The sequence below is a fragment of the Leishmania major genome, chromosome 20 (genome assembly GCF_000002725.2).
Source record: "Leishmania major strain Friedlin complete genome, chromosome 20".
NCBI lineage: Eukaryota > Euglenozoa > Kinetoplastea > Trypanosomatida > Trypanosomatidae > Leishmania > Leishmania major.
The window spans coordinates 650,220-673,169 of NC_007261.2; the positions used below are offsets into that span (position 1 = coordinate 650,220).

General features: G+C 63.4%; 8 protein-coding genes across 8 annotated transcripts; 3 read left to right on the top strand and 5 right to left on the bottom strand.

Annotated features, from left to right (window-relative positions):
• Positions 1 to 896: 896 nt before the first annotated feature.
• On the top strand, positions 897 to 1,919 carry LMJF_20_1430 (conserved hypothetical protein; the record flags this gene model as incomplete). Its single annotated transcript, XM_001682845.1, has 1 exon — positions 897 to 1,919. One exon carries the CDS (start codon positions 897 to 899, stop codon positions 1,917 to 1,919), a length of 1,023 nt encoding a protein of 340 aa, XP_001682897.1.
• Positions 1,920 to 2,836: 917 nt separating this feature from the next.
• Positions 2,837 to 3,274, top strand: LMJF_20_1440 (conserved hypothetical protein; the record flags this gene model as incomplete). The annotated part of the gene is made up of 1 exon (XM_001682846.1): positions 2,837 to 3,274. One exon carries the CDS (start codon positions 2,837 to 2,839, stop codon positions 3,272 to 3,274), a length of 438 nt encoding a protein of 145 aa, XP_001682898.1.
• A 1,028-nt stretch (positions 3,275 to 4,302) lies between these two features.
• On the top strand, positions 4,303 to 5,484 carry LMJF_20_1450 (conserved hypothetical protein; the record flags this gene model as incomplete). Its single annotated transcript, XM_001682847.1, has 1 exon — positions 4,303 to 5,484. One exon carries the CDS (start codon positions 4,303 to 4,305, stop codon positions 5,482 to 5,484), a length of 1,182 nt encoding a protein of 393 aa, XP_001682899.1.
• Positions 5,485 to 6,981: 1,497 nt separating this feature from the next.
• LMJF_20_1460 (hypothetical protein) lies at positions 6,982 to 8,025 on the bottom strand (the record flags this gene model as incomplete). Its single annotated transcript, XM_001682848.1, has 1 exon — positions 6,982 to 8,025. The coding sequence occupies one exon, from the start codon at positions 8,023 to 8,025 to the stop codon at positions 6,982 to 6,984; it is 1,044 nt and encodes a 347-aa protein (XP_001682900.1).
• A 349-nt stretch (positions 8,026 to 8,374) lies between these two features.
• On the bottom strand, positions 8,375 to 10,120 carry LMJF_20_1470 (hypothetical protein; the record flags this gene model as incomplete). Its single annotated transcript, XM_001682849.1, has 1 exon — positions 8,375 to 10,120. The coding sequence occupies one exon, from the start codon at positions 10,118 to 10,120 to the stop codon at positions 8,375 to 8,377; it is 1,746 nt and encodes a 581-aa protein (XP_001682901.1).
• A 2,394-nt stretch (positions 10,121 to 12,514) lies between these two features.
• On the bottom strand, positions 12,515 to 15,481 carry LMJF_20_1480 (putative zinc-binding phosphatase; the record flags this gene model as incomplete). The annotated part of the gene is made up of 1 exon (XM_001682850.1): positions 12,515 to 15,481. One exon carries the CDS (start codon positions 15,479 to 15,481, stop codon positions 12,515 to 12,517), a length of 2,967 nt encoding a protein of 988 aa, XP_001682902.1.
• Positions 15,482 to 16,436: 955 nt separating this feature from the next.
• LMJF_20_1490 (conserved hypothetical protein) lies at positions 16,437 to 19,337 on the bottom strand (the record flags this gene model as incomplete). The annotated part of the gene is made up of 1 exon (XM_001682851.1): positions 16,437 to 19,337. One exon carries the CDS (start codon positions 19,335 to 19,337, stop codon positions 16,437 to 16,439), a length of 2,901 nt encoding a protein of 966 aa, XP_001682903.1.
• Positions 19,338 to 19,971: 634 nt separating this feature from the next.
• Positions 19,972 to 22,833, bottom strand: LMJF_20_1500 (conserved hypothetical protein; the record flags this gene model as incomplete). The annotated part of the gene is made up of 1 exon (XM_001682852.1): positions 19,972 to 22,833. The coding sequence occupies one exon, from the start codon at positions 22,831 to 22,833 to the stop codon at positions 19,972 to 19,974; it is 2,862 nt and encodes a 953-aa protein (XP_001682904.1).
• Between the last annotated feature and the right edge of the window lie 117 nt (positions 22,834 to 22,950).

Consider the following 22,950-nt stretch of genomic DNA (forward strand, 5'->3'; position numbering starts at 1 on the left):
GAGGTAGATGAGCTGTGGTTGCGTATGCGTGTACGTGTGCTGGCTTGTTCATGGCAGAAACGGGCGCGGTGGAAAGTGAAAAAGAAAAGTATCGCATCACTTCATCGGTGCATCGCACTCGATCGGTATCGTTTTCGCTTCCTTCTCACTGTGTGTTTGTGTTGATGGATACGTGTGTGCCTCTTGAGTACGTCTCCTCCCTCCCTCCCTCCCTCCCTCTCTGTGGTTGTCCTGTGCCGTCTTCCCATGCTCCTGCGTTGTTCGCTTCTCTTTCTCTCGCCCCTTCTCTCTCTATATGAGCAAGGTAGCACCTCTAACGTGTCTTGGCTCGGCCCTCCTCGTTCACCAACAGCCGCCAGCTGCGTGCGGAGGAGTTGGTGGTGGTGGTGGTGGGGGCGCAGAGAAGGGCAACCGACATGTGACAGCTGCACACTCATCTCTACTCACCGCAGTCTCTGGGGTGCGGTGTATGGATTCCACCAATCCTCCCAGTACGGGATCCTCGCAGCCGCTGTCTTGCTCTTCTCTTGAGCGCATCCTGTAGCTGCCGCGCCGCCTCGGCGCCTCGGCGCCCCCCTTTTCCTTTGCCTCACACACTCTACCGCTGCCCCTTCCCTCCCTCCCTCCCTCCCTCGCATATACGCGTACACAGAGGTGTCTTTGTTTCCCCCCTCTTTTACGTCAAGTACTTCTCTGCGTAAACGGCCTCTCGCTCGAGCTGCGTGGAGCACTGGGCCAAAGTTGTAGCCCCCCTCCCCTCCCTCTCTCTGTGTGCCGTCTTCTCTGCACGCGTGCGCCTACGTGTCGGGCGGTCCTCCGAGACGACACCGCCCTTCCCTCTCCCTTGCGGGGTCGACTGAGCGAGGATAGGAGAAAGACACGGAAACCTTTAGGCGATGCTGCATTGCTCTCTCTGGCGATTGACGGCAGCGGCTGTTGCCAGCTCTGCCGCGAGTGGCGAGACGCTTGCGCCCTTCACTGCCCGCGTCGGGGCCCTGTGCAAGCAGATGCACGCAGCGGGCGCGGAGTTCGGCTGCGTTGCTGTGGACCCCAGCGAGGAGCAGTGCCGCGGCCTCGTAGCCAAGTGCGCCATTCGGGAGGGCACCACCGTCATGTCGGTTCCCCTCCAGTCGTGTAGCATCTCCTCCGAGCAGCTCATCAAGGACAACGCGTTGGTGCAGGAGATGAAGCCCCCGAGCCTGAACGTGGTGCGACAGCTCATGAACACCCGCAGCATTCGCGATCCGGTGATGCACGAGCAGTTTTACCTGGCGCTCCTCATTGCGGCCGACCACATGAACCCCGCCAGCCCCCGCAGCGACTACTACAACCTGCTCCCGCACCCCGCCATTGATGACACTCTGGCGATTCAGCGCCACAAGGATGTTCTCGACCCGCTGCTGCTCGTGGAGTGGGACGACTACCAGAAGGAGATGCTCTCCGTCCTGCACCACCTGCTCCGGCGCTGGGGCTCGCCGTCGGCCCCGCCCATTCAGGTGGCGTACTGGGCCCTGCGCACCGTGCTCAGCCGCATGCACATGCTGCCGAAGGCTGGTCTGGCACCACAGCAGGTGGGGTCCACCCTCAGCTACACGGCGCTGTCCACTGTCGATCAAGCTGACCTGCAGACGCGATGGCGGAGGAGATTCAAGTCCATGCTGAGCTCGCTGACTGGCAACCCAGCTGACGCCGAGGAGTACCACCTCGTCCCCACGCTCGTGCCACTGCTGGACATGACCCCGCACATCCCCTCCAGCAACGTGCAGGTGGAGGTGAACACGCGTGGCGCCGCCGTCGGCGGCTGTGCGGAGCTTCGCGCGGTGCGCGACATCGACGCTGGAGAGACGATTGGGCTGCGCTTCAACGCCTCCCAGGCGCCAGCGTTTCTGCTCTTCCGCTTTGGCTTCATTCCGCAGTAGTGCGCGTGTTCGTCACGCCGACGTTGTGTCCTCTCCCTGCCGTGGTGGCTGCTTGGTGTGGTTCGATGCGCCGCTGCTGCCGCCGTGCCTCGCTTGTACACCACTGCACCACACACCTCCTCTCACCCCGCCTCCATTATGTGTTTTGGCGCTCGTCTAGTCCGACGTGAGTGCTTCGTAGTTGTTGTTGGCTTGTTACCTGGATGTTGCTGTCTTCTCACTCGCTCTTACACACCCATCACATGTACACACACACACACGCACACACATTGGCTCCCATGGACAATCCAGGCGTCCCTCTCCCTCTCACTTTCTGCGTTCTCCTCGTCGACACACATCCACCTTGCGGATCACCGCCGGTGAGGGAAGGAGAAAGGAAGGGATTCACGGCTGCACTTTGTGACGCTCTCGCTCACTCCGGGCGTTGTGGCTGTCGTTGTTTGCGTCTATCCGTCCAACCATCTCGTCTCTCCATCCTCCTATGGGGGGTGTATGGGGGTTGGGTAGACGTGTGCCGGTGAGCAACGGAACGCGTGTAGCGCGCGCAGTCGTCCGGGTTTGCTGTGTGAGCGGATGACGTCTCACGGCCTTGGGCACCTGCCTCGTACGCTCTTGGTGCAGCTATACGAGTCCGAGCTGGTTCGTCTCTCGATACATGCATGTGTGCCCACAAACTCGACGTCATGTGCTTTCTTTCTTCTCTCCTTTTTGTTTCTGCAACGAACTGGCGCACACGCGGGCGTGCACCCCCTCCCTGCCCCCCAAACCCTCACACACGTCCTCGCCACTGGTGGTGTAAATCCCGAACCCTTTACAGCAACTCGCTTGTGTTTTGGTCTCGCTCTCTCATCCCTTCGCCTTCCCGCAGCGCGCACCTCCTCTCCTCTGCCTTCCGCGATTCACCAGATCGCACGAGCATGTCCGCCGAGGCCGAGTCGATGCCTGCGCCGCAGGTGACCGCTCCTGCCACCCACACCACGCCAACGGCAGTAGAGCTGAAACCGAAGAACACGCACCGCCTCAACCGCATCCTGCGCAAGCCCAAGGCCTCACTGCCGCCGCGCAAGTGGCACCCCGACGAGGAGGGCGAGCCCCGTGTTGTCGGCGTGCCGCCGAGCGTGGTGAACACGCTCCTTGCAAGCCTGTCGGAGGAGGAGAAGAAGCGTGCCGCCACTGGTCTGGATCCGCTAAGCGCGACGCAGGAGGCACTGATCCGACGCGCGGCGCGCTTCGGTCTTAACATTAACAGCAGCAACCCCGCGGCACCTGTGGCCCCGGCGCCGACCTTCATGGTGGACGAGGAGACGCTGCGCCGCCGCGAGGAGCGCTTTAAGCAGGCCGCGCCGTCGCAGTAGGGTATCGGAAAAACGCAAACGATCGTTGCGAAGGTGGCGTTGGAAGCACAGGTGGCGCGAGTTGCTGGCGCGCTGAAAAGATTTGATGGGCTGGGGAGGGGAGGACGGACGCCGAGTGCAAGTAGGTGCCTCTGCAGTGCCGGCGCGTACGCCCACCCCAGGCAACCACACGCGCCCCTTTCTTTCCGCGTTCTTCAGTCGCCACCCCAACCGCCCACGCTGATGTGCGCATGCATGCATGTGCGCGCACGCACAGGCGTATTTCTGTAGGACGTGTTTGAAAACAGCGGAAAGCGAAACAAGAGAAGCACGCAGTTGCCAGCACAGCCTATCTCAGTCACAAGTGGCTCCGTGCATGCAGCACCAACAGAAACGATGGCAGGCGAAGCGCTGCATCTCGCGAGAGAAACATTCTTGTACTCTCACACCCTAGAGAGCAGGGGCCTACAGTGTATTTACAGACGTGTGGATGCGTACACGTGGTGCTGCGTGCCGTCGGCGCATCTCCGAAGCGAGTAGACGCACACCGAGCCCACACCCCCTACACACCGTCATGACGCGCGCAGCAGCATCTGTGCGTGTAGCCCCTCTATGCTGCGCGTCTCTCTTAGCATTCACGTGCTTGCTGTGTGTCGCTCGCTCGTGCTTTTGCGTCTTCTTCCCGATTTATGCACGTCTGTCGGTGCCTGAGGAGCCGATCACGGCACGCACTCGAACACACACACACACACACACACACACACAACAACAACAACAACAACAACACCAACCGCCCTCCCTCTCTCGACAGACGCTGCTGGGGCTGGAGACACACTAGGGAAGAGAACGGCCGAGCCTGTCGGTGGCTCTCCACCCTCTCTCTCTCAGGGCTTGCCTCTTGACGGTCCTCACAGGCTGACCTTACACCCTACTCCTTCACTCATAGACCAACAGATAGAGCTGCATTGCTCTCCCTGGGAGCAGCGGTGCGCGCCCGTGGGCCTGTGTCTGCCCCCGGCTTCTGCGCGCTTTGTTGAGGTTCGGTGGCCATGAGCAGCGGCGTCACCACGCGACCAGAGGCGGCAACGGCGCCTGTGTCGGTGCAGCTTACACCGATCGTGCCGATCCGGGTCTTTGACGCGCATGGCGAGTACTTCGACACAGAGATGGACATCGACGCCCCGCTGCGCTCGTTACAGCTAGCAATCGAGGACTACTTCAAGGTGAAGCCGGAGGTGCAGCTGCTCCTGCACAACCGGCAGCAAATCCACGCAGACCGCTCGCTGCGCGACAACGGGTGCCTGTTGCTGAAAGGAGACCCCTATGTAAAGCTCGTGTGCCTCCTGAAGCGCGGCCCAGTGCTGAACCTGCAGTGCGAGGTGGGGCCCATCACCTACGTGGTCGCTTGTCACGAGATGGCGACGGTGTGGGAGGTAAAGAAGATGCTTTGCGAGGAGATGGAGCGGCAGCAGCGACGCGCCACGCCCGCGGGCGCGGCGTTGCGCCGGCTGACGTGCGGGCCGGAGCGACTGCGTCTGCTGTGGCGGTATATGGAGCTGAATGACAAGGCTACCCTGCACTACTACCGCATCTCGACGAACGCGGTGCTGCACGTGATGCACCGCCGGCGGGCCTCGGTGCCGGCCGCCGCCGCAGCCTCGAGTCCGTTGAGCCGCGAGACGGGGCTCAACCGCACCGTCACAGCCCAACAGCCGTCCGCGACAGCGTGGTGGCAGCGACCTCACGCAGCGTCGGCATCGCCCAGTAGCGCTGCCTGTGCTCCAGCGGCGTCGCCTGCCTCCGCACCGGAGGCGTGGGTGACGCACAGCCCGGCAGAAGGGTACACGGACGCCTTTGGCGCCGCCGCAAGACCTTGCGTGGGGTTGCCGGCGGTGTCGGCGTACACACAGCCGCCACCGTCACTGCTGGTTGCTGCGGAACCGATGGCCGCCTACGCCGGGTCCGCGCCGGGCGCTCCCCAGCACCACCACGACCCCCTCACGAGCACCGAGGTGGTGACCTTGTCGCTCGCCGTGCGCTCGCTGGAGGCTCAGCTGCGCAGCCTCCAGCAGGAGCAGCGGCAGGTGGAGCAGCACCAACAGTCCCTCACCGCCTACCAGCGCGGCAGCCTCGCCGACGCCCAGCAGCGCATCCTGGAGTTGGAGGAGACGGTGAAGCGGTTCCACGCGCTGCTGCAACGCGCCGTCGCGCTCATCCCTGCAGCGGCGTGACATCGGCTCACCTCCTCATGCAAGGGGGCACGGCCGCTGTCCCTCTGCACCTTCGCCCTCACCTCTCTGTGCGCGTGTTCCTTTCCGTGTTCATGTCCAGCGCCTTTCTTGCCTTCTCTCGCAAAAAACACAAACGACCGCCACGCCCCACGCGCGGGCCCCCCCAACCCGCTAATCACCCCCCTCCCCCGCGGGTCGTGTGCCCCCGTTCCCCTCGTGTATGCGCCATCCCGCCTTTCTCCGCCATCCGCCCCTGCCTTTGTTAGCCCCTCTTCGCTTCGGTGTGATGGCCCTTTCCTGTTGGGTGGACAGGCCAGGCCTGGCCGTGGGGGGTGGGCTCAGGGGCTTGGTGGTGGCTTTAGGATAGGCCTTGGGGCTGGTGGAGGAAGGAGGTGGCGGGGTGGGGATTGCTGCTTGGCGCCGCGACCGTGCGCGCATAGAGGAAGGGGGGGGGCCACTCGTGCGGTTTTCCGCCCGTCTTCGTTTCTCGTGATGTCTGCGGGCGGTGGGGAGAGACGAAGGCGGGCGAGCAAACGGAACAGCTCGCCGCCTCTTTTTTTTGTGTAGAATACGCTGACACACCTGCAAAGGCAAAGGGGGACCGAGAGACAGAGCACAAAAACAGCGGCCAACTTTCATCACCTGCCACACGCGGCGGGCATCGCGGCGTGTGTCTGCTCACCATCCATGACGGCACGAACAACAACAGAGGACGAACAAGAGAGAAGCGAGTGCCGCCACTTTCGCATGCGTATTGGCCTACGAATGGGCGAGCGAGATCCGCGGCCGTCATTGCTCAGCGGCACCGGAGAGGGCGGGGCAGTGAGCATCGAAAGAGGGTTAACGGAGGAGCACGAGCACAACGGAAGGGTGAAAAACCAAACGCGTTCACATGTCCCTTCCCCCGCTCTTTTCATTGCCACCAACGCGTGCCCACGTGTTTGCTCGGCCTAGGGCAACGGAGAGCAGTCATTGGGGTATCAGTTAGCGGAGATCAACATCGGAGAGAGAGAGAGTGTGTGTGTGTGTGTGGGAGATGGGGCGGGGGGCAACGAAAGGGAAGGGGGCGGGTGATTTGTGGGGCGTGGCGCCTCTATGTGAAGGGGCGCAACAGCCCCTCCAAAAAACAAAAACAAAAACAAAATAGTGCAGCACAGCAGTCGAAAGGAAGGAATGAGAGTGAAAGCGAGACACATCACAGCGACAGAGGGAGAGGGAAAGAGGGGGAGGTGGCGCAGAGGCACGCACACCCGCACACGCGCCCTCGCTGTTACGCTCTCTTCTTCCCTTGCCTCCCGGACGGGGTTGAAAACGCAGAAACGCCAAGCGCCGCAAACGGACGATTGAGAGGAGGACGCACGCGCGCGCACACACACACACGCACAGAAGCAGCTCGACACGATGGGAAAAAACAAAGGTGCGGTAGTTGTACAGTAGCAGTCGACGCAGCGGGTGCGGATGGGTGGTGCGGCGGCTTCTGTGCACATCAACTGCTTCCTACAGCTGCTTCGGCTTCCCGCAGTCCACGCTGTGGTCGCGCTCGGCGATCTGGCTCGGCGTCGACACTGTACCGCAGCACTGGCCGCCGCCAGAGGGCTGATGCTGCATGCCCTGCGAGAGGCTCGGGTAGAGCGGTGGCGGCAGCGACGCGCCAACACAAGCCTGCGGCTGCGGCGGCTGCGTGGGCACCTCACGGTTTTCGCACGCCGTTGAATCCTGCGCAGTGGCGCATGCGTTCGGCACGTAGGCAGCGCTCGTGTACGGGTTGGGCGATGCAAGTGGGATGCCCTCCACCGGCACTCCGTACAGCACCGGCATCTGCTGCTGCACTACGCAGCGGCTCTCGCCGAAGTCCAGCGGTGTGATCGCAATACTGAGCGTGGCCCTCTTGCCCTCGAAGGCACCGCGCACGTTCATACGTGTTTGCTCGCCACGCACGAAGCGCTGCTCGCCCATCTCAATCCACGCCACCGACACGCAACTTTGCGAGAAGAGCCTCTTGGTCCACAGCTCCACGAACAAGCGGTTGCGGCTTGGGCGTCTCGTGTCGTAGTCGTACTGGAAGCGGAACCGCTCCCCAAAGCGCACCTCACCCACGTGGTCAGCGCTGGAGGACTTCGTGCGGATCGCCTGACCTTGAAGCCGCACGTACACGCAGAATGAATACCGCAGCGACACGCCCGTGATTTCCGTCGCGCACAGCACCGAGACATCCACAACCGGCATCGTGACGAAGAGAGGGGCGTAGATGAGGGGGAAGGGGCTCTGACGAACAACAGCAGACACACCGAAAAGAACGGCACTGGGGGAGGAGGAGAGGGAGAGGGAGAGGGAGAGAGGGAGGCGCACAGACAGACACACACACACACACACATACACACACACACACAGAAGTTTTCTGCAACGGCGTGTGTGTGCGTGTTGGTTACCGAGACGGAGACGGAGGAGGAGGAGGAGGAGAGGGGTGTAGGAACGAAAGTGTAGTGCTTGTGCTTGCATGTGTTCACCAATGTGAAGTAACGCGCATCCACCTACCCACATGCGCTGCGTGCTGAGCGCCGTACACGACTGCGACCAGCTCAACGGCACGTGAGCCTACCTGAGTGAGGGTGCAGCGACATTCACCACAGAGTTGTCTGCATGTCGGACATTATAGGCGCTTCCGAACGACCGGAGGGAGGGAGGGAGGGGGGGGGGCGGGAGAGAAGGAAAGCAGCACACCCGTACAGTCGCTCTTGTTGCATCGTAAAAGAGGGTGAGAAGGACATCCAGTGTACATCAAAAAGAAGAACAAGTCTGCCGGGAGAGTGGGGCAGGCGGCTGAGGCGCAGACTCGAACGCGCGTCGTCATCGCCCCGTTGCCACGAACCACCTCCGCTCAACGGCTGGCTCATACGCCGGCGAAGTAGCTGAGGTAGTACGGAAGAACAGCGTACTCGTCCTGCAGTGCTGCGAGCAGCTCATCAACGCGCAGTGGCGTGTTGGCCAGGACGCCAGCGTCCACCCACGCCGTCATGCGATCCAGCGCAGCCTGCACGCTCTCCTGCGTGAAGCCGAGTACCGCGACGGGGGCGTGGGTGGCGCAACTGAGTGGGATGCAGAGGCAGCCGGCGTCCTCCTGCTCAATGAACCCTTCTCTGTCCATCCTGGCAGCCTGAGCTATCCAGTCGCGAATGAAGTACGCCTCCGCACTGCTCACCACATCGACGGCTGCCGGCGCTGCGGCAGCCTCCTTCTGCGCGTCATCGCCGAACAGATTCGTCGAGGTGCTGCTCACCCCCTTCACGGCCGGCGCTCGACGCGGCGCCGAAACCGGCGTGTGCAGTCGATACAGCCGCAGGAAGGCGGCAGCCCACCACACCACTGCAGGCGTGGCTAAGAAGAACCGTGTGACGGGCGCAGTGCCGCGACTCGAGGCTGAGCTCTTGCTACCCTTGGCACTGCTGCCGCTGAGGCTGTGGCTGTAGCTGGCTGCATGCTGAGGAGTTGCGACGGTGCGCAGGGTGTGCTTCACATAGCTTCGGCAGCTGACGGCGAGGTGCGCCGCCTCCGTACGGCACGCTACGCACACGTTAGGGCGACGCCCGCTGGCAGCGTCGCTGAGCTTCAGCATCCGAACCGCCTCCTCAGCGAGGGCGTCGGCCGTGTTGCGCAGCTCCCAGGCGCCGCGCTCCGCACAGGCCAGCAGCACCGCTGCGTAGAGGTTCAGTGGGTCCCTGCAGAGCGACTCCCTTGCTTTGTCGAAGACCGACTCGAAGAAGGCGGACCAGTGCACCACCTCCGAAAGGAGGGCTTGATGGTCCTCCAGCCCCGCTGCCACCGTTGGTGACAGGGCCGACTCTGGCGCGGATGTCGAGAGACCCGGCCGCCGCAGCACCTCCTCGATAACGTGAAGGCCGTAAACAAGGTGCAGCGACGTTAGCGGCGCCACCGGCTGCGGACGCCCGCTGAGGAGCACAAGGTTGAATGGCAGCGCACGCGACGTCGAAGAGGCACCAGCCGGACTGTCGAGCAGGAAGTTGCTCACGAAGTCGGAGAACGTGAGAGGCTGTGGCGGCAGCACGTACTGCGGCCCCAACGCGTCCTCGTCGTCGTCCTCGTCGCCGTCGCCGCCGCCAGTGCTGGTCTTCTTCTTTGCTGCTGCCGGCTGGCATGCAGCGGCGATGTGCTCCAACACTTGACGCGCGGCCACGGGCATGCCGACCAACTGGGTGAAAAGGACCTCTGCCGTGCACAGGACGCGCTGCTGAAGCTGCTGCAAGGTGCGACTGGGGCACTCACGCAGCCACGTCACGGCCTCCTGCACCTGCCGAGCTTCAGCCAAGACAGAGCGCTCCCCGTGCACGGCCGCCCCACAAAACGGGGGCCCCGTCAGTCGATCCACGCGTGCCCTGCTACCCTGCACCTTGGCGCCGGTGTGGTTTGCGGGGACTGAGAGGGGGGGCGGCGTATAGCGCGCGCCGAGGATGCCGAGGGAGGAGTCGGAGAGGGCGCTGGAGGCACGCCGGTCACGCTGGCTGGCGAATATGCTCGCTGCCGGGTGCAAGCGCTCGAAGTTTTCCCGTTGAGCATTCACCACCTCCTGCTCGGCCGCCCTCAAAAGGTGCTGCGTCGCCTTGGAGGAGCTGCCCAGCATGCCGCCAACAGTGTCCTTGCTGGTGCACAAAGGCGAGAAATCGGCGTGGCAGCGGCGGGCAGCGCGTTGTGCCCCGACGGCTTTGCAGGAAGAGGGGGGGGGCCGGATACGATAGCGCACCGGTGAGTGCGAGAGTGTGAGAGTCGTGCAGCACCGAGGGCAAGAGGCGCGTATGATTGTGTGCGCAGTGCCCGTGTGCCCGATCTGTGGACCGGCGGGGTGGTGGTGGTGGGGGGGGGGCTAAGGCTGGACAGTGGCTGCGGGATTACAGAGAGGTCATGGGGAGGAAGACATGCACACACACACAGATGGGTGTAACAGCGCGGATGCCAGAGAGTGCTGCGCATGGGGTTTTGAGCGCACATGGAGAAGAGCGACGATGCTCTTGCCCCTTTCCATGGCTTTGCCTACCAGAATGCTGATGGGGCTTGCACCGACACGGAGATGGGGAGGGCGGGCGGCGGGTAAACGCCGCCGCAGGGCGCACACCATCGAACGCGTGCACGCAGACACGCACACAAGTGAGATCGCTGAAGCGGAAGCTTCTGAGCTGTGCATCTCGTGCACGTCACCGTGCACGTGTGTGTGTGTTCCATTCTGGTTGACCGCCCTATACAGGGCCATCACGGTGCGGGCGAACAAGGGGAAGGGGGGGGGAGGGAGGGCATAGCGAAAAACACAAGACATCACCACAGAGAAGGGGGGAGGCGCGTCGCTCCAACGAGTAGCACAACCCCGCTCTCTTCCTCACACAGGACAGAAAACAGAACGAAACAGGTGAGCGACGGTGGCGGCGTGCGTGACATCGTGGCCGACCCTCCGCACCACCACTGACACAGAGGCAGACAGAGGAGGACCTGCAGATGGCGACTCTGTCCCGCTCGTTCTCTCCGTGCGTGCGTGTGCGTGCAACCGTGCGCGAGTGCACGCATCAGCGCCACCACCACCACCGCATCGTGGTTCCAGAAAGCCAGAAATGCATATCCCAAGAGAGAACCAAGAGGAAGAGGAGGGGGCATGCCAACATGTGTCCAGAGAGAGGGAGGGGTGCGCACACAGAGATGCATGTGCATTCGGAGCGGCTGGAAGGGGTGAAAAGGAGATGGGGCGGGCCACACCAACACCGCCTTGAATGCAGCATCCACGCTTGCCCAAGCAAGCACACATGGATGGAAGGGAGCAGAGAGCGCAGCGGCGGTGGCTCCTTGCGGCTCAGCATGATGCTCCTGCATCCGCTTGCTACGGCATCCGCACGTTGCCACTCCCCGGCACCGCCGCCGCTCATCCTCACCCTCTACGCTGCGGGCCACTACTACAACCACGCTGCGTACTCCTTTGGCACACTGTTGTGCGCGACACGCTCCTCGTTGGCCTCACAGTGCCCCTGGAGGCGCATCCTCGGCCTTGCACAGCAGGCAGGCACGAGTTCTGCTGGAACGCGGCGATGCAGGCTCAGCATGTGCGCCAGCGGGCTCGACGGCTTGTCGTGGCCCTGCGACTCCAACCTTTCCAGCATCTCCACCATTGGGCTGCGCTCAGACAGAGTCAGGCGTTGCAGCGCGTCGCGCTCAGCCGCTGTCCACCTGCATATAGCCAGCGGCGCTGGCGACCCGTCACGTAGGCGATATCGCACTGCTTCTCGTAGGACAGCGGGAGTGGGGTTTTGAGCACGTAGAAACAATGACCCCCGATGGTGCTGGCCCTGCGTTGGTGCCGCAGCCGGCTCACGTAGCCGCGGTTGTGCGTCTGCGTGTAGAAAGTGCGGTGGTGCTGCTTCCACCGGGAGGAGGTCCGCTTGGGTGACGGCGAGGCAAGGAAGTGGCGCTGTGGCACCGTCGTCGACGGACACAAGGACAGCTGCTCCAATACAGTGTGCACATCGGGGTTGGTCTAGTCGCCACGCACGATGCGCGCGCGGGGGGGGGGAGAACGTGCCGCAACGTTGGTGACCGCTTTCCTCGCGTGCTCCTCCCGGGCTGAGCTCCGATGAGGTGCTTTCGGGACACGAGTTGTGTGCATGCCGTGCGGTGCGAAAAGGGGGGGGTGCCAGAGGAGGAGAAAGTAGAGGAGAGTGAGCGACGCGCCCACGCACGCATGCGCATGTGCTGGTGAGCAGCCACACACACGAAAAAACAAACGTCTAGGAGGCAGCCGTGTCAAGTGCGGCACAGGAGGATGCGTTGGGCACGTCCCATACATGTGCCGACTCGGCATCTTTCGCCATCGCGCCGCGGTCCCTTGCCCACCTTTGGTTGTTGTTGGGGTTCGTATTCTTGTCTCCCCAGCTTCGTCGGGTTGCACCCCTAGTACGATAGGATAACGATGACATCGCAAGCAATGGACACGCCCCACGCACGCATGAGCCTCGCGACACACACCGTCGCGCACAGCACCTCAGTACTGCTGCAGGATACAGTCGTGCACGTGGCAGTCGGTGCAGAAGTACTGCTTGCATGCCGCACACTGCGCCTTGGTGCTCCACATGCCGAAGGACTTGTAGCAGTTGAAGCAGTTGACGGCGTCAAAGACGCACCAGGCACTCCTCGCACTGTTAGCCGCGAGCGACGGCGCCGCGGGGGTATTCGCCTCGGCTGCCATGAACTCCTCGAGCGCCAGCAGCGATGCCATTTCGTTTTCCCGATCGGCGCACGCCTCCTCCATCTCAGCATCGAGGAAGCTGTCGAACTCGAGCCCCCACGAGACCTCCTGCGTCGTCTTGACGGCGTACACGTGGGGGTTGTAGCTGAGGTAGTGATCCGCGTCTTCGCGGGTGTACAGCGCCTCCCAAAATACGAGGCGCTTGCTGCTGCAGTTGGGCAGCAACACAAAGTCCGCCAATGCTGTTGCGCCGCCGGCACCGCCCTCCACACGCCCGCGCCGCCGCTGCGAGATGAAGCGCCACGCCGTCACCGCGTCGTAATGGATGTTGACGAAGCAGAGCGGGATCTTGCCGGCCTTCTCCCTCTGCGTGCGGCGCAGGACGTCTGTCCAGACGGAGGCTGTGCGCAGCCGCACCCCCTCGAGGTGCCGCTCCTGCTCGCCGTTACATAAGAACGTGCCGTAGAGACAGCTGTAGACAACCTCCGACAGGTGGGCGAGCAGCTCTGGCGTAAACTCAAAGCACGTCGGATATTGATGGCACACCTGGAACACCGCATCCAGGAAATTCAAGAAGATCGGCGACGTGTCCAGACGCGGGGCACTGCCGCCGCTGCCGCCGTGCTGCTGCTCCGTGTCGGAGCTTGCGACACCCGAGTGAGTAAAGACGGTCGTGCGGCCTGGCAGCTGGTGCCCAGAGCGCTCTGCGAACTTGTGGCCGAAGGAACAGAACTCCTTCTCGATCAGCGTGCAGAAGCCCACGATGGTGCGGTAGTACGGGTCCAGCAGGAGCATCGCGAGTGCCGTGCACTGTGACGTGCGATCCCAGCCGTCGGTGCAGTGGACCAGACATGAGACGCCGTTCTGCAGCGACTGCGCCGCCGTCACGGAGCAGACGAGTACACGCTGGACGATGGCGAGCCAGTCGGAGTCGTACAACCGCCGCAGAAATGTCTTTTCCACCGTGTTGCCCTGGTAGCGGGCCAGCATGCTGCGTAGCTTTTCGAACGACTTGGCCACACCGAAGATGTTGTCGATCTCGAAGAAGTTTGTCTGACAGAACGTGTAGTAGCTACCCGACTCGTAGCCGCCACCGAGCTGGGCGTTGCCGGCGGCCGTGATTTGTGGCCGACAGTCCGCCACCAGCAGCACCTTCGCCGCGTTCGCGTTCGTGCTCGCACCCATCACAGCACCGTGCGAGGTCTCCATCAGTGGCGTGGTCGCGACGTTCGCAGCGTCTCCAGCCGCGGTCACCGTGAACTTGCGCGCGGCCTTGGATACAGTCGACGGCGGTGTCCTGACGGAGGTGCAGCCGCTCCCGTTTACTGGCGTGCTCTCCAGCTGCTGTGTGGAGGACGCGTTACTCGTGCTTCCGGCACATGGCGGCTGGCCATCGCCGTCCGAGTCGTCGTCGAAGAGAGACGGCGGCCGAACGGGTCTCGCCACTGCGGCGGGTGCACCTACCACAGGGCTCGCCTTGAGGGAGTTGGTCGCGGCTGGCGAGCTGCCGTGTGCCGTTGCCAAGAGCGAGGGGACAAGCGATGACGACACTGCCGCGGACGCTGTCGTGCGCTGCGGGCGCGCGTGGTGGGGCGCGTAGCCCATGTTAATGAGCGTGTAGCACACGTCCGAGTCGGCGCTGAGTTGCGGCGAGCGCATGAGAGGCTGGGAGCTGCGTGCGAGAACGGCACCGGTGCGCAGGCACACGTACGACACCGCGGGCACACGGGCGCGAGAGCGGGCCGCTATCGCCCTCAGGAGCAACTCACGGTCCACAAGCCTTGGCTGTAAGAAGAGCCATGGGTAGGTCGGGGAGCACGTGTACTGAAAGTCGGCGGGGCGCTCGCCGCGGCCGACGTCCCTCTCCTCGTCACGGAGGTCCACCAGTCTGAACCAAGGTCGCAGATCTTGATGGAGACCGATGCGGCCCGCTTGCAGGGCTGCTTCGGTGGCCACCTCCGGTGCGGGGCGAGACGCGTCGATGCAGAGCTGGCGGGTAAACTCGCGCTGCGGCGAGTAGAGGTTCCAGCCAAACTCGGTGCTCCATATACCCGCCGTTCCCGTTGCCTCTCCCGTGCTATTCACGCTGTTGCTGCTGCTGCCGACCCGCTGCTGCCGCTGCCGCTCCTCGGCGTAGTGGAAGGCCGGAAGGTCAGAGACACGTGCCAGGCAGTGCATGAGAGTGAGGTGTGCGCGTATGTTCTTGAGGATGCGCTCCGACTGGACAATGAGACGATGCTGCCAGACGTGCTTCGTCTGCAGCGTGACCACATAGAGAGCGGGCAGGGGGTCTGCGTATCGCGGCCGCGATGGCAGCGGCACCGGCTGCGGCACCTGCGCTGGAGGGGCGCTCAGCAGCGGCGTCATCATCGCCACCGCAGCCGTAACGGAAGGGCTTGCGGCCGACGCCACGCCACTGCCGATGGTGGAACCCATCGATGCCGTCCCTGACGACGTCCGTGCCGTCTCCTCCGCCTGCTGCTGCACCTGCACAAACGCCTTGGTGATAGAGGATGAGGCACGCGCAATGCCCCAGGTGGCGATGAGCATGTAGGGCACCTCCACGCACGCCTCGCGGCCTAGGGGGCCAATGTGCAGCTGGTACTGAGAGAGAGCGAGGCTGCAGGGCTGCACCACGCAGGCCTTCTCATCCCCACCGCAGAAATATAGCAGGGCAACCGCGTCCTTGGCGTCGATGGAGGAGGACACGTGAAGGTCGAGGACCTCGCCTTTGAGAGTGCGGAAGGGTGGGAAGCAGGGCATGCCGGTGCACGACTTGAGGGTGAGTGTTTGGAAGTGAGAGTGGGGTAGGCAACAGGTTGCCGTGTGGGTGCGAGTGCGTATTGTTGTGCGCGTGGGATACACAGCGCGGTACACCGTGAGCTGAGTGCTTCAGCTGCATTCGATCGGAGAGAGAAATGTGTGAGAAGCGGGAGGCGGTACTCGACCGGACGGAGACATGGGCAGTGCCGAAAGTGGAGGGTGTGGAGGTGCGCGCAGGTGCGTCAGCCCTCTTCTCTCATCTCAGAGAGAGGGGCACACACACACACACACACACACACACACACACACACAGCCAGAGCCACGCACATTGCTGGAGAGGAAACCTCCAGAAGAGCCCCGTCGATCCTTGCACCGTAGACACGACCGCAGGGGAGGTGTGCAAGGCGAGACACGCACGCGCGCCCCAACAAGGAGTAAGCGAAGCAATCAAACACGGCGTGGGCACCTTGTCCCTGCCACGCCTATCTCGCACCCCATCAGGCAGAGAGACGCAAAGGGTGGAGGGGGTGGGGGAGGGGGTTGTGCCCTCCCCCCCCAAAAAAAACTAACGAAGATACTGTTGTAGCTGTACAGAGAAAGGGGGAGAGCGAGGTGGGGTGGGTTGGCAGCGGCGGTCAGCGATGGATGGGGAACACACACACACACACACACCGAGCGGGGGCAAGCAAGCATCTATTCGACGCGGCGATGTGTTGCCTTTATCCTCCCTCTCCCACCAGTTGCACCGCCTGCCCGCGGCCCGTATGCCTTATTGGTCCCCCCACGCGTGCGAGCAAGCAAGAAACGAAAAGAAGGCAACCATGACGTGTAGCACAGACCCGCCTTCCCGAGCGTCTTCCACCCCCACCCCACGGACACGAAAGGAGGGTGGGTGGGTTGGGGTACGGTGAGGCGGCCAACACACACGCTTGTACCGGCCTTCCTCTCTCTCTCTCTACACCATGGACACGTAGCGAGCTGCCGGCAGGGCCCGAATCGACAGCGCCCTCTGTGCTTTGCGAGCTGCTTGGATGCCAACGTCCACATTGAGCGGGTTCACAAACGCCGCGCTCTCCGTGCCGGCACCGCTGCGGGAGCGGCTGTCTGCGGTGCACCCGGCCACGTACAACGGCGGTGACATCGCCTTCCCGCGCACCTCCGACGCGAACTCGCTGGACTCGCTCATACCCCCCGACGTGTCCTCGTCGTCTCTGTGCAGCGGCAACATCGGCAGTGGGGGAAGCGCGGCCGTCGTCTCCGGCGGCAGCACCTGCGTCGCAGCGCTCACGTTGTAGTGCTCGGCGATCTCCTGCACCTTCTTGGCTGTGGTGATCGCAGCGGCGCTCAGTGGCACCGCTCCACGGCTGTCCTGTGCACGCAGGATGCTGTTGTCCACCACGGAGATGCGCAGAGAGCGCAGTGTGCTTACCTTGGCCTCATCCTGCACACTCAGGGAGAAGTGAAGCGACCTCTGCGACATGGCGTCGGCGGCGGGAATGGATGAGCTGCGTGCGGCGATGAGACTGGACAGGCTCACGCTTACCTCGCTGTCTGGCTGGAAGCACACTTCTTCAATGACCATGTGCAACTTTTCTTCATCGCTGGCGCCGAAGACGACGGCGACGTCTGCCCAATCCGCGTCCGCAATGATGTTCGACACGTAGCTGAACGACGGCAGTTTGGAAACGGGCGCCTCCGTGAAGTCTGTCGCGAGCGGGCGACTCTTCTCTGAAGCGTGGCAGCGCAGTCCGCTGACCGTGTATACATCCGCCGCGTGCCCGGAGATGCGGAGAGCGGGCTCGAAGCAGCTCGCCAGCTGGCCAGCCGCGACTCTCTTCTCCAGAATCTCTTGCCCATACGCCTGCAGCTTCGGAATCGCGTACACGCGGCCACAGCAGACCAGCAAGGCCGCAATCATGTGCAACCAGGCGCGGGTGAGGGGCGACGTGGCAGCCCTCGACGCCGACATCGTCGTCACCGTTGCAGTAGACGCGCTGGCGGTGTCGTCTTGCCGCGCCGCTGCACTCGCCGGCTCTACGCGCACGCAGAGCTGCTGCAGCGCCCAGAGAAACATGAGCGTGAAGGGCAGCCCACTCACTCCGTAGCCTGCCATGAGGGCACAGAGCACGTTCGCCACCGACACCACCGTCAGCGGCGTGACTCCCTCCGTTTCCTTCGACACCCGCTTTACCCACTCCTGCGCGAAGGCAACGTCTTCCTCGGCCGTGAACAACACCCCCGTGCCTGTGGGTGGGGACGGCGCTGCCGCGAACGCAGCCGTAACTTCCGCCACACTCACTTTGTCGCCGCCGCCGCCGCCTTCTACCGCGCTGTGCGTCGGAGCCGGGATGCCGGCGAGAATGCCGGCCAGCACGCGCGAGGCGAGGTGTCGCTGCACATCGCCGCCGCTGCCGTTGAGGTAGCATTCAAGACCATCCGTTACACGAATGTCTCTGCGGTCCACCAGCGGCACAGAGCGCAGGTACGGCGCAGCCACGACAAGGAGCCGCAACACCAGCGTTGGATGCGGTGTGCCTCTGCTCTGTGCTGCCTCGAGCAGGTGCCACAACGAGACAAGGATACTCTGCAGCTGCGACCCATTGTGTCGCAGGTAGGTAGAGCGAAGAAGCCGACTGGTTAGCGTCACGACGGCGTCGTGTGTGTCCTTCTCCAGACACGCGCTGTCTACGCCGTCCTCGTCCCCAGCGGCGGCCCCGTCGGTGGTGCTACCAGCCATGGGTGGCTGCATAACGCTCACAATGTGATCCAGCACCACCGCCGGGCGACCGCCCGTCATAGGCAGCACGTCCACGCAGGCCTGCAGCGAACGTAGCACACCAATACGCACGCTCGGGTCAGACGTACACTGCCCCATATCGCACAGACACTGGTACACGAGGAAGCCCAGCTGCTGTGGGCGGCGCTGCATGGCGGACACAATGTCGCGGAATACGAGCGACGGCACGTGCGGTATGCCCCAGCCATTTTGCGTCTCTAGCAGCGCCGTGACGCGGTTCAGCAACCCCGCCACACCGGCCGTAGTGGTGCAGGCTGCCGTTGCACCAATGCCATGGCTGCAGGCCAGCGCGTACGTGACATCCTGCTCCTCCGCTTCCGCCGGCAGTTTCAGGATGGGGCTGGCCACCGACGTTGCGTCGGCGCCGCCGTTGTGCTGCTTCGCCAGGAGATGCACGCTTGCGTCACTCAGCGGCTTATGCGCACGCTCCCTCAGCACAAGAATCAGATTGACGATCATGGCCTGCATGATGACCGCTGCATTCCCGGCCAAGGCGGTGTGAATGCAGTTGGCGATGTTGCCGAGTGCCAGGATCGCGGCGTAGCGCGTCTGCACCGTGTTTGCACACTTCCGTGACGCTATGTGATCGGACGTCATCTGCAGCAGCTGCGGCACAAGGCGGTCCTTGTTGTCGGCGATCAGCCGACGTGCCGAGTCCGTGTTGGGCTGAGTGCTGAGCCGATAACACAGCGTGCTCAGCACATCCGCGGCACCAATGTGGTAGCGCGGGATACTTGTTGAGAGCAGCAGAGCGCAAATATCTACGCTGTGAGGCACAAAGTCCACCACGCGGGCGGCGTGCTCGATGAGAGAGCGCAGCATGAGCACCGACACCATGACTCGCGTTTCCTTCTTGCTTGCGAGGTGGATGAGAAGAAGTTTGCCAATCTTTCGGCACACGCGGGGGATGCGCTCGGGGTTACTGGCGATGTAATTGTTCAACTTCGCCAGCGCATCCTCGTCGGGGCCGCCGTGGATGTTGTCGGGGTAGACGGAGACGATGAAGTCCTTGAAGCGGTACTTCGTCTCCGAGCACGTACACGAGTTGGCGGCGCCCATCGTAATATTGGCAGTGGTGGTACTGGCGCACTGGTAGTAGTGATGGTGATGCACTGGAAGGGCGGTAGTGCGCTCCCTGCAAGAGAGTCAGGAGGAGGGGCCTGTGTCTATGTACGTGGAGGTAGAGTAAAGGGCGACACAATCCACCCCAGCACTGACTGCGCGTAATGCAGCCGAGAAGATCGACGGACGGAGAGAGTAAAAGGCAGCAGCAGGGAGAGAGAGAGACGGCGATATACACGGATTCATGGCGCGACAGCACACAGAGTGCAGGTGTTTCAAGAGGAGAGGGACGCGCCGGCGAATTCGTGAACGCCCGCACAAACATGTGTGCGCAGTGATGATAGGAAGGAGGGGTGGGGGGGGGGAGAGTGAGATGGAGCCGGGGGGTCTTCTCGTGCACCGACATGCACCGAGCGATCGAACATCGGCATACATGTGCGCGCCTCTCTGTCTCTCTATGTGTGTGGTGATTCTTGATGGAGAGCGTTTTCACGGGCGAGGAAGGGACGGAGCCGCCCGCCGCCCCTCCCTCACCCGCTCCACCACGCACCGGTTGATCTAACAGGAGAGAGGGGGAGAGAAGACGTGTCGGGTGGAGCCGTCTAGCGTGTTGTGTCTCCGGCTGTCTCTGTCATCGCTTCGCGCGTTTGGACGGTGGCGGTGAGGCAGTGACGGGCGCGCTGCGGGACCCCTGCTGACGCTCTTCCTTGTTCGCCTTGAGGCGGCGGAGCAGGCTGCCGCTCACTGCTGCTTTGGTGGCGCCGTCCCCCTCCACGACAGCCACCTCTTTCGCGTCTGCCAGCTGCGAGGAGCTGACGGAGTCGGAGGCGTCGTCGGCAGCTGGGTCAGGCAAGAGAGGCTTCCCAACCGGTGAAGAGGTGCCGGCGCGCTTGCGAGAGGAAGCAGTAGCGGTGCTTCGAGAGGCGACGTTGTCGACGCCGCTGGTAGGGTCTGCAGCCTTCATGACACTGCCGCCACATTTGGCACTCGCCCGTACGGCGCCTCCTCCTCTTCCTCCTCTCTCTTTGTCTGCCTCCTTGATGGGCTGCTTGGTGGAGTCGGAGAGGAAGTGGACGTCACGCAACTGGCCCAGCGGCGTCACGACAGCCTTCTTCTGCATGTCGCGCAGCTCCGCGGCCGCGCTCTCCACGTGGGCCACCACCGTAGGGGCCTCTTCTAGTACCTGCACCATCGCTTCAATGGCCGCCTCCGCCTCGGCATACTGCGGGGCCGGCGCGGGCTCATCTTCTTCCGCGCCAGCGGCGTTGCCGTTGTCGTCCGAGTTCCGCGTGCGGGTGCCACCACTTGCCCTGTACAGTGGCGGCCGCGGTATCGAGCGGCGGGAGGCTGTCGCGGTCACGCGCGTCAACAGTTCGATGCCAGACTGCCTCGCCGCGTCCACCGCTGCTGTGCACGCCTGCACCTGTGCAACGGCGACGCTGCCGGGGCTGCACATCAGCACGTCTCGCGCATCCCTGCATACATCACCGCTCTGCTTCAGATACGCATGAAGCTCGCTGCTGATGGGGACAAGGGCATCGAGGAAGGCGCTGCGGGAGTCGACCTCGGCGGGTAGCTCAAGTTTCTTCCACCGCTGCAGCGCCACAGCCGCTCGCTCGCTCCACACCGCCAGCTCAGCACGAGTATCCTTGAGCAAAGGATGCGCAGCGCAGCGGGCACCGACGTAGGCGTCGTGGCCCTCCTGCCAGGCGGCGGCTACGTCAACGAAGTTCTGCACAGCCGCCTCGACCGCCTCGGCTGCTGCATTGACGACAGCATCTAGAGAACCCCATGGAGCCGCCTGCGGCAGGAGAGCCTCCAGCGCGTCCAGGGCCTGATGAAGGGTGTTCGGTGGCTTGATGAAGAGCGAGAGCGTTCGCTGGTCGCGCTCGACACGCTGGAGCAGGCTTGCGAGTGCCTGCTGTGCCTGCCCGCACTCCTCCTCCTGCGCCAAAGCGAGTTGAAGCGTGCTCGTGGACGGCAACGAAGCGAAGAGGCTTGCGCGAGGCTCGAAGAGCGCGCTCTCCTCCGCTGCATCCGCCGCACCGCCGCCGATAGCGGCTGTCACGTCCGGCACGTCACGGCTCACGACGTCAGCGGCCGCTGCCTTCACGAAGAATACGAGCTCGTTCTCTCGTTTGTACCGCTGCAGGCAGTCACACACGTCCTGCAGGAGCAGGCGGAGGTACGGATAAACATGCACTACATCCGCAACTGTGGCCGCCGTCGGGGCACCGTCGCTGCGGTCATCCGAGCTGGCAGCACCCGCTGCTCTGGATGCCGATCTGCCCTCACCGTGGAGCAGGAGCGCGTGAAGGCTCGGGTACTCCGTGGCTGGCTGGAGCGCCGCAACAACGGTGTTGTCATCGGCTTCATCCGAGCTGGCAACACCCGCTGCTCTGCTCACTTCGCTGGCGCGGCGAGGTGCCTCGCCACGAGGCCGGTTCGCTGCCGATGCGCCCGCCTGGCTAACACCTTTGAAGAAGGACGCCAGTCGACGCCCCCACCATTGCCGCGACTCGTGCTCCATCTGCGTGCGCGCCTCCTCCACTCCCCACTGCGCGTCGCAGCTGCGTAGGAGGGTGTCGGCGTACTGCATGTGGCCGAGAGCCTCAGCCATGTCTGGCACCTTACTGGCCGAGTAGTACCACGTGGCCTTGTGGTAGTGGTAGGTAGCGAGCAGGAGGGAGGGCAAGAGCTGCAGCGAGCTGCTAGCGGAGACGCACCCTGGGAGTTGCAGCTGCGCCGCATCGAAGGCGAGCTTCGCCAACACGTCCGGCTTGTCCTTGGTGGATGCAGAGGAGAGGGCGTACATGTACTTAGCCACTGCCGAACACAGCACGCCCATGTCCCTTGTCACGTCCAGTGGTATGTGGCTGCGCAGGTTGCGCAGCGCGAGTGCGGAAGGGGAGCTCGGACTTGCGTGAAGGGCCTCTGACCAGCGCAGCACGTCGACCGCCAGGCGGCAATGCTGGGCGGCCAGCTTGGCGTTTTGGTTCGGTGCCGCGACGGAGCCAGCACCGCCCAGTCGTCGCGAGGCGTTGGACGAAATCATCACTGACGCATCCGCCCGCACGCGGGCCAGATAGTGCAGCCCAGCGTTCATGTGATAGAGTGACACGTTAAACAGGAACACCAGCGCCTCGCCGCGCGGCGTGTGCACCGGGACAGTGACGAAGCTGCCACCGGGCCCTCCAGCCGGCACCAGGATGACCGGCGGTACGTCCAGCAGCTGCCGAACACGCAAGGGCCACGCGCCGATCGCCTCGTCCATGGCGCACAGCAGCGCCACATACTCCTTCACATCTCGCGCACCGCGGGAGACATTGGTGAAGACGTCTGCTGAGGCGGTCGCGTAAGACTGCATCATCACGAGGGTGTTGAGAACCTGCTCCGATGGTGCTTCCCTCGCCACCGCTAGCGCGTTCGTGATGAGCGTCACCCAGTCGAGCGGCTGCGTCCGCGAAGCCGAGGAGGGGAGGAAGGTGTACATGCGCGGTGTGGCCCCTTGTAGTGCTTTCCTGCTCTGTTTTATAATAATACCTGATGATGTCGCTGCTCTGCGAGGCAGCGGTAACGTGTTTGACTGGCTTTCGTCGAGGGGAGAGGG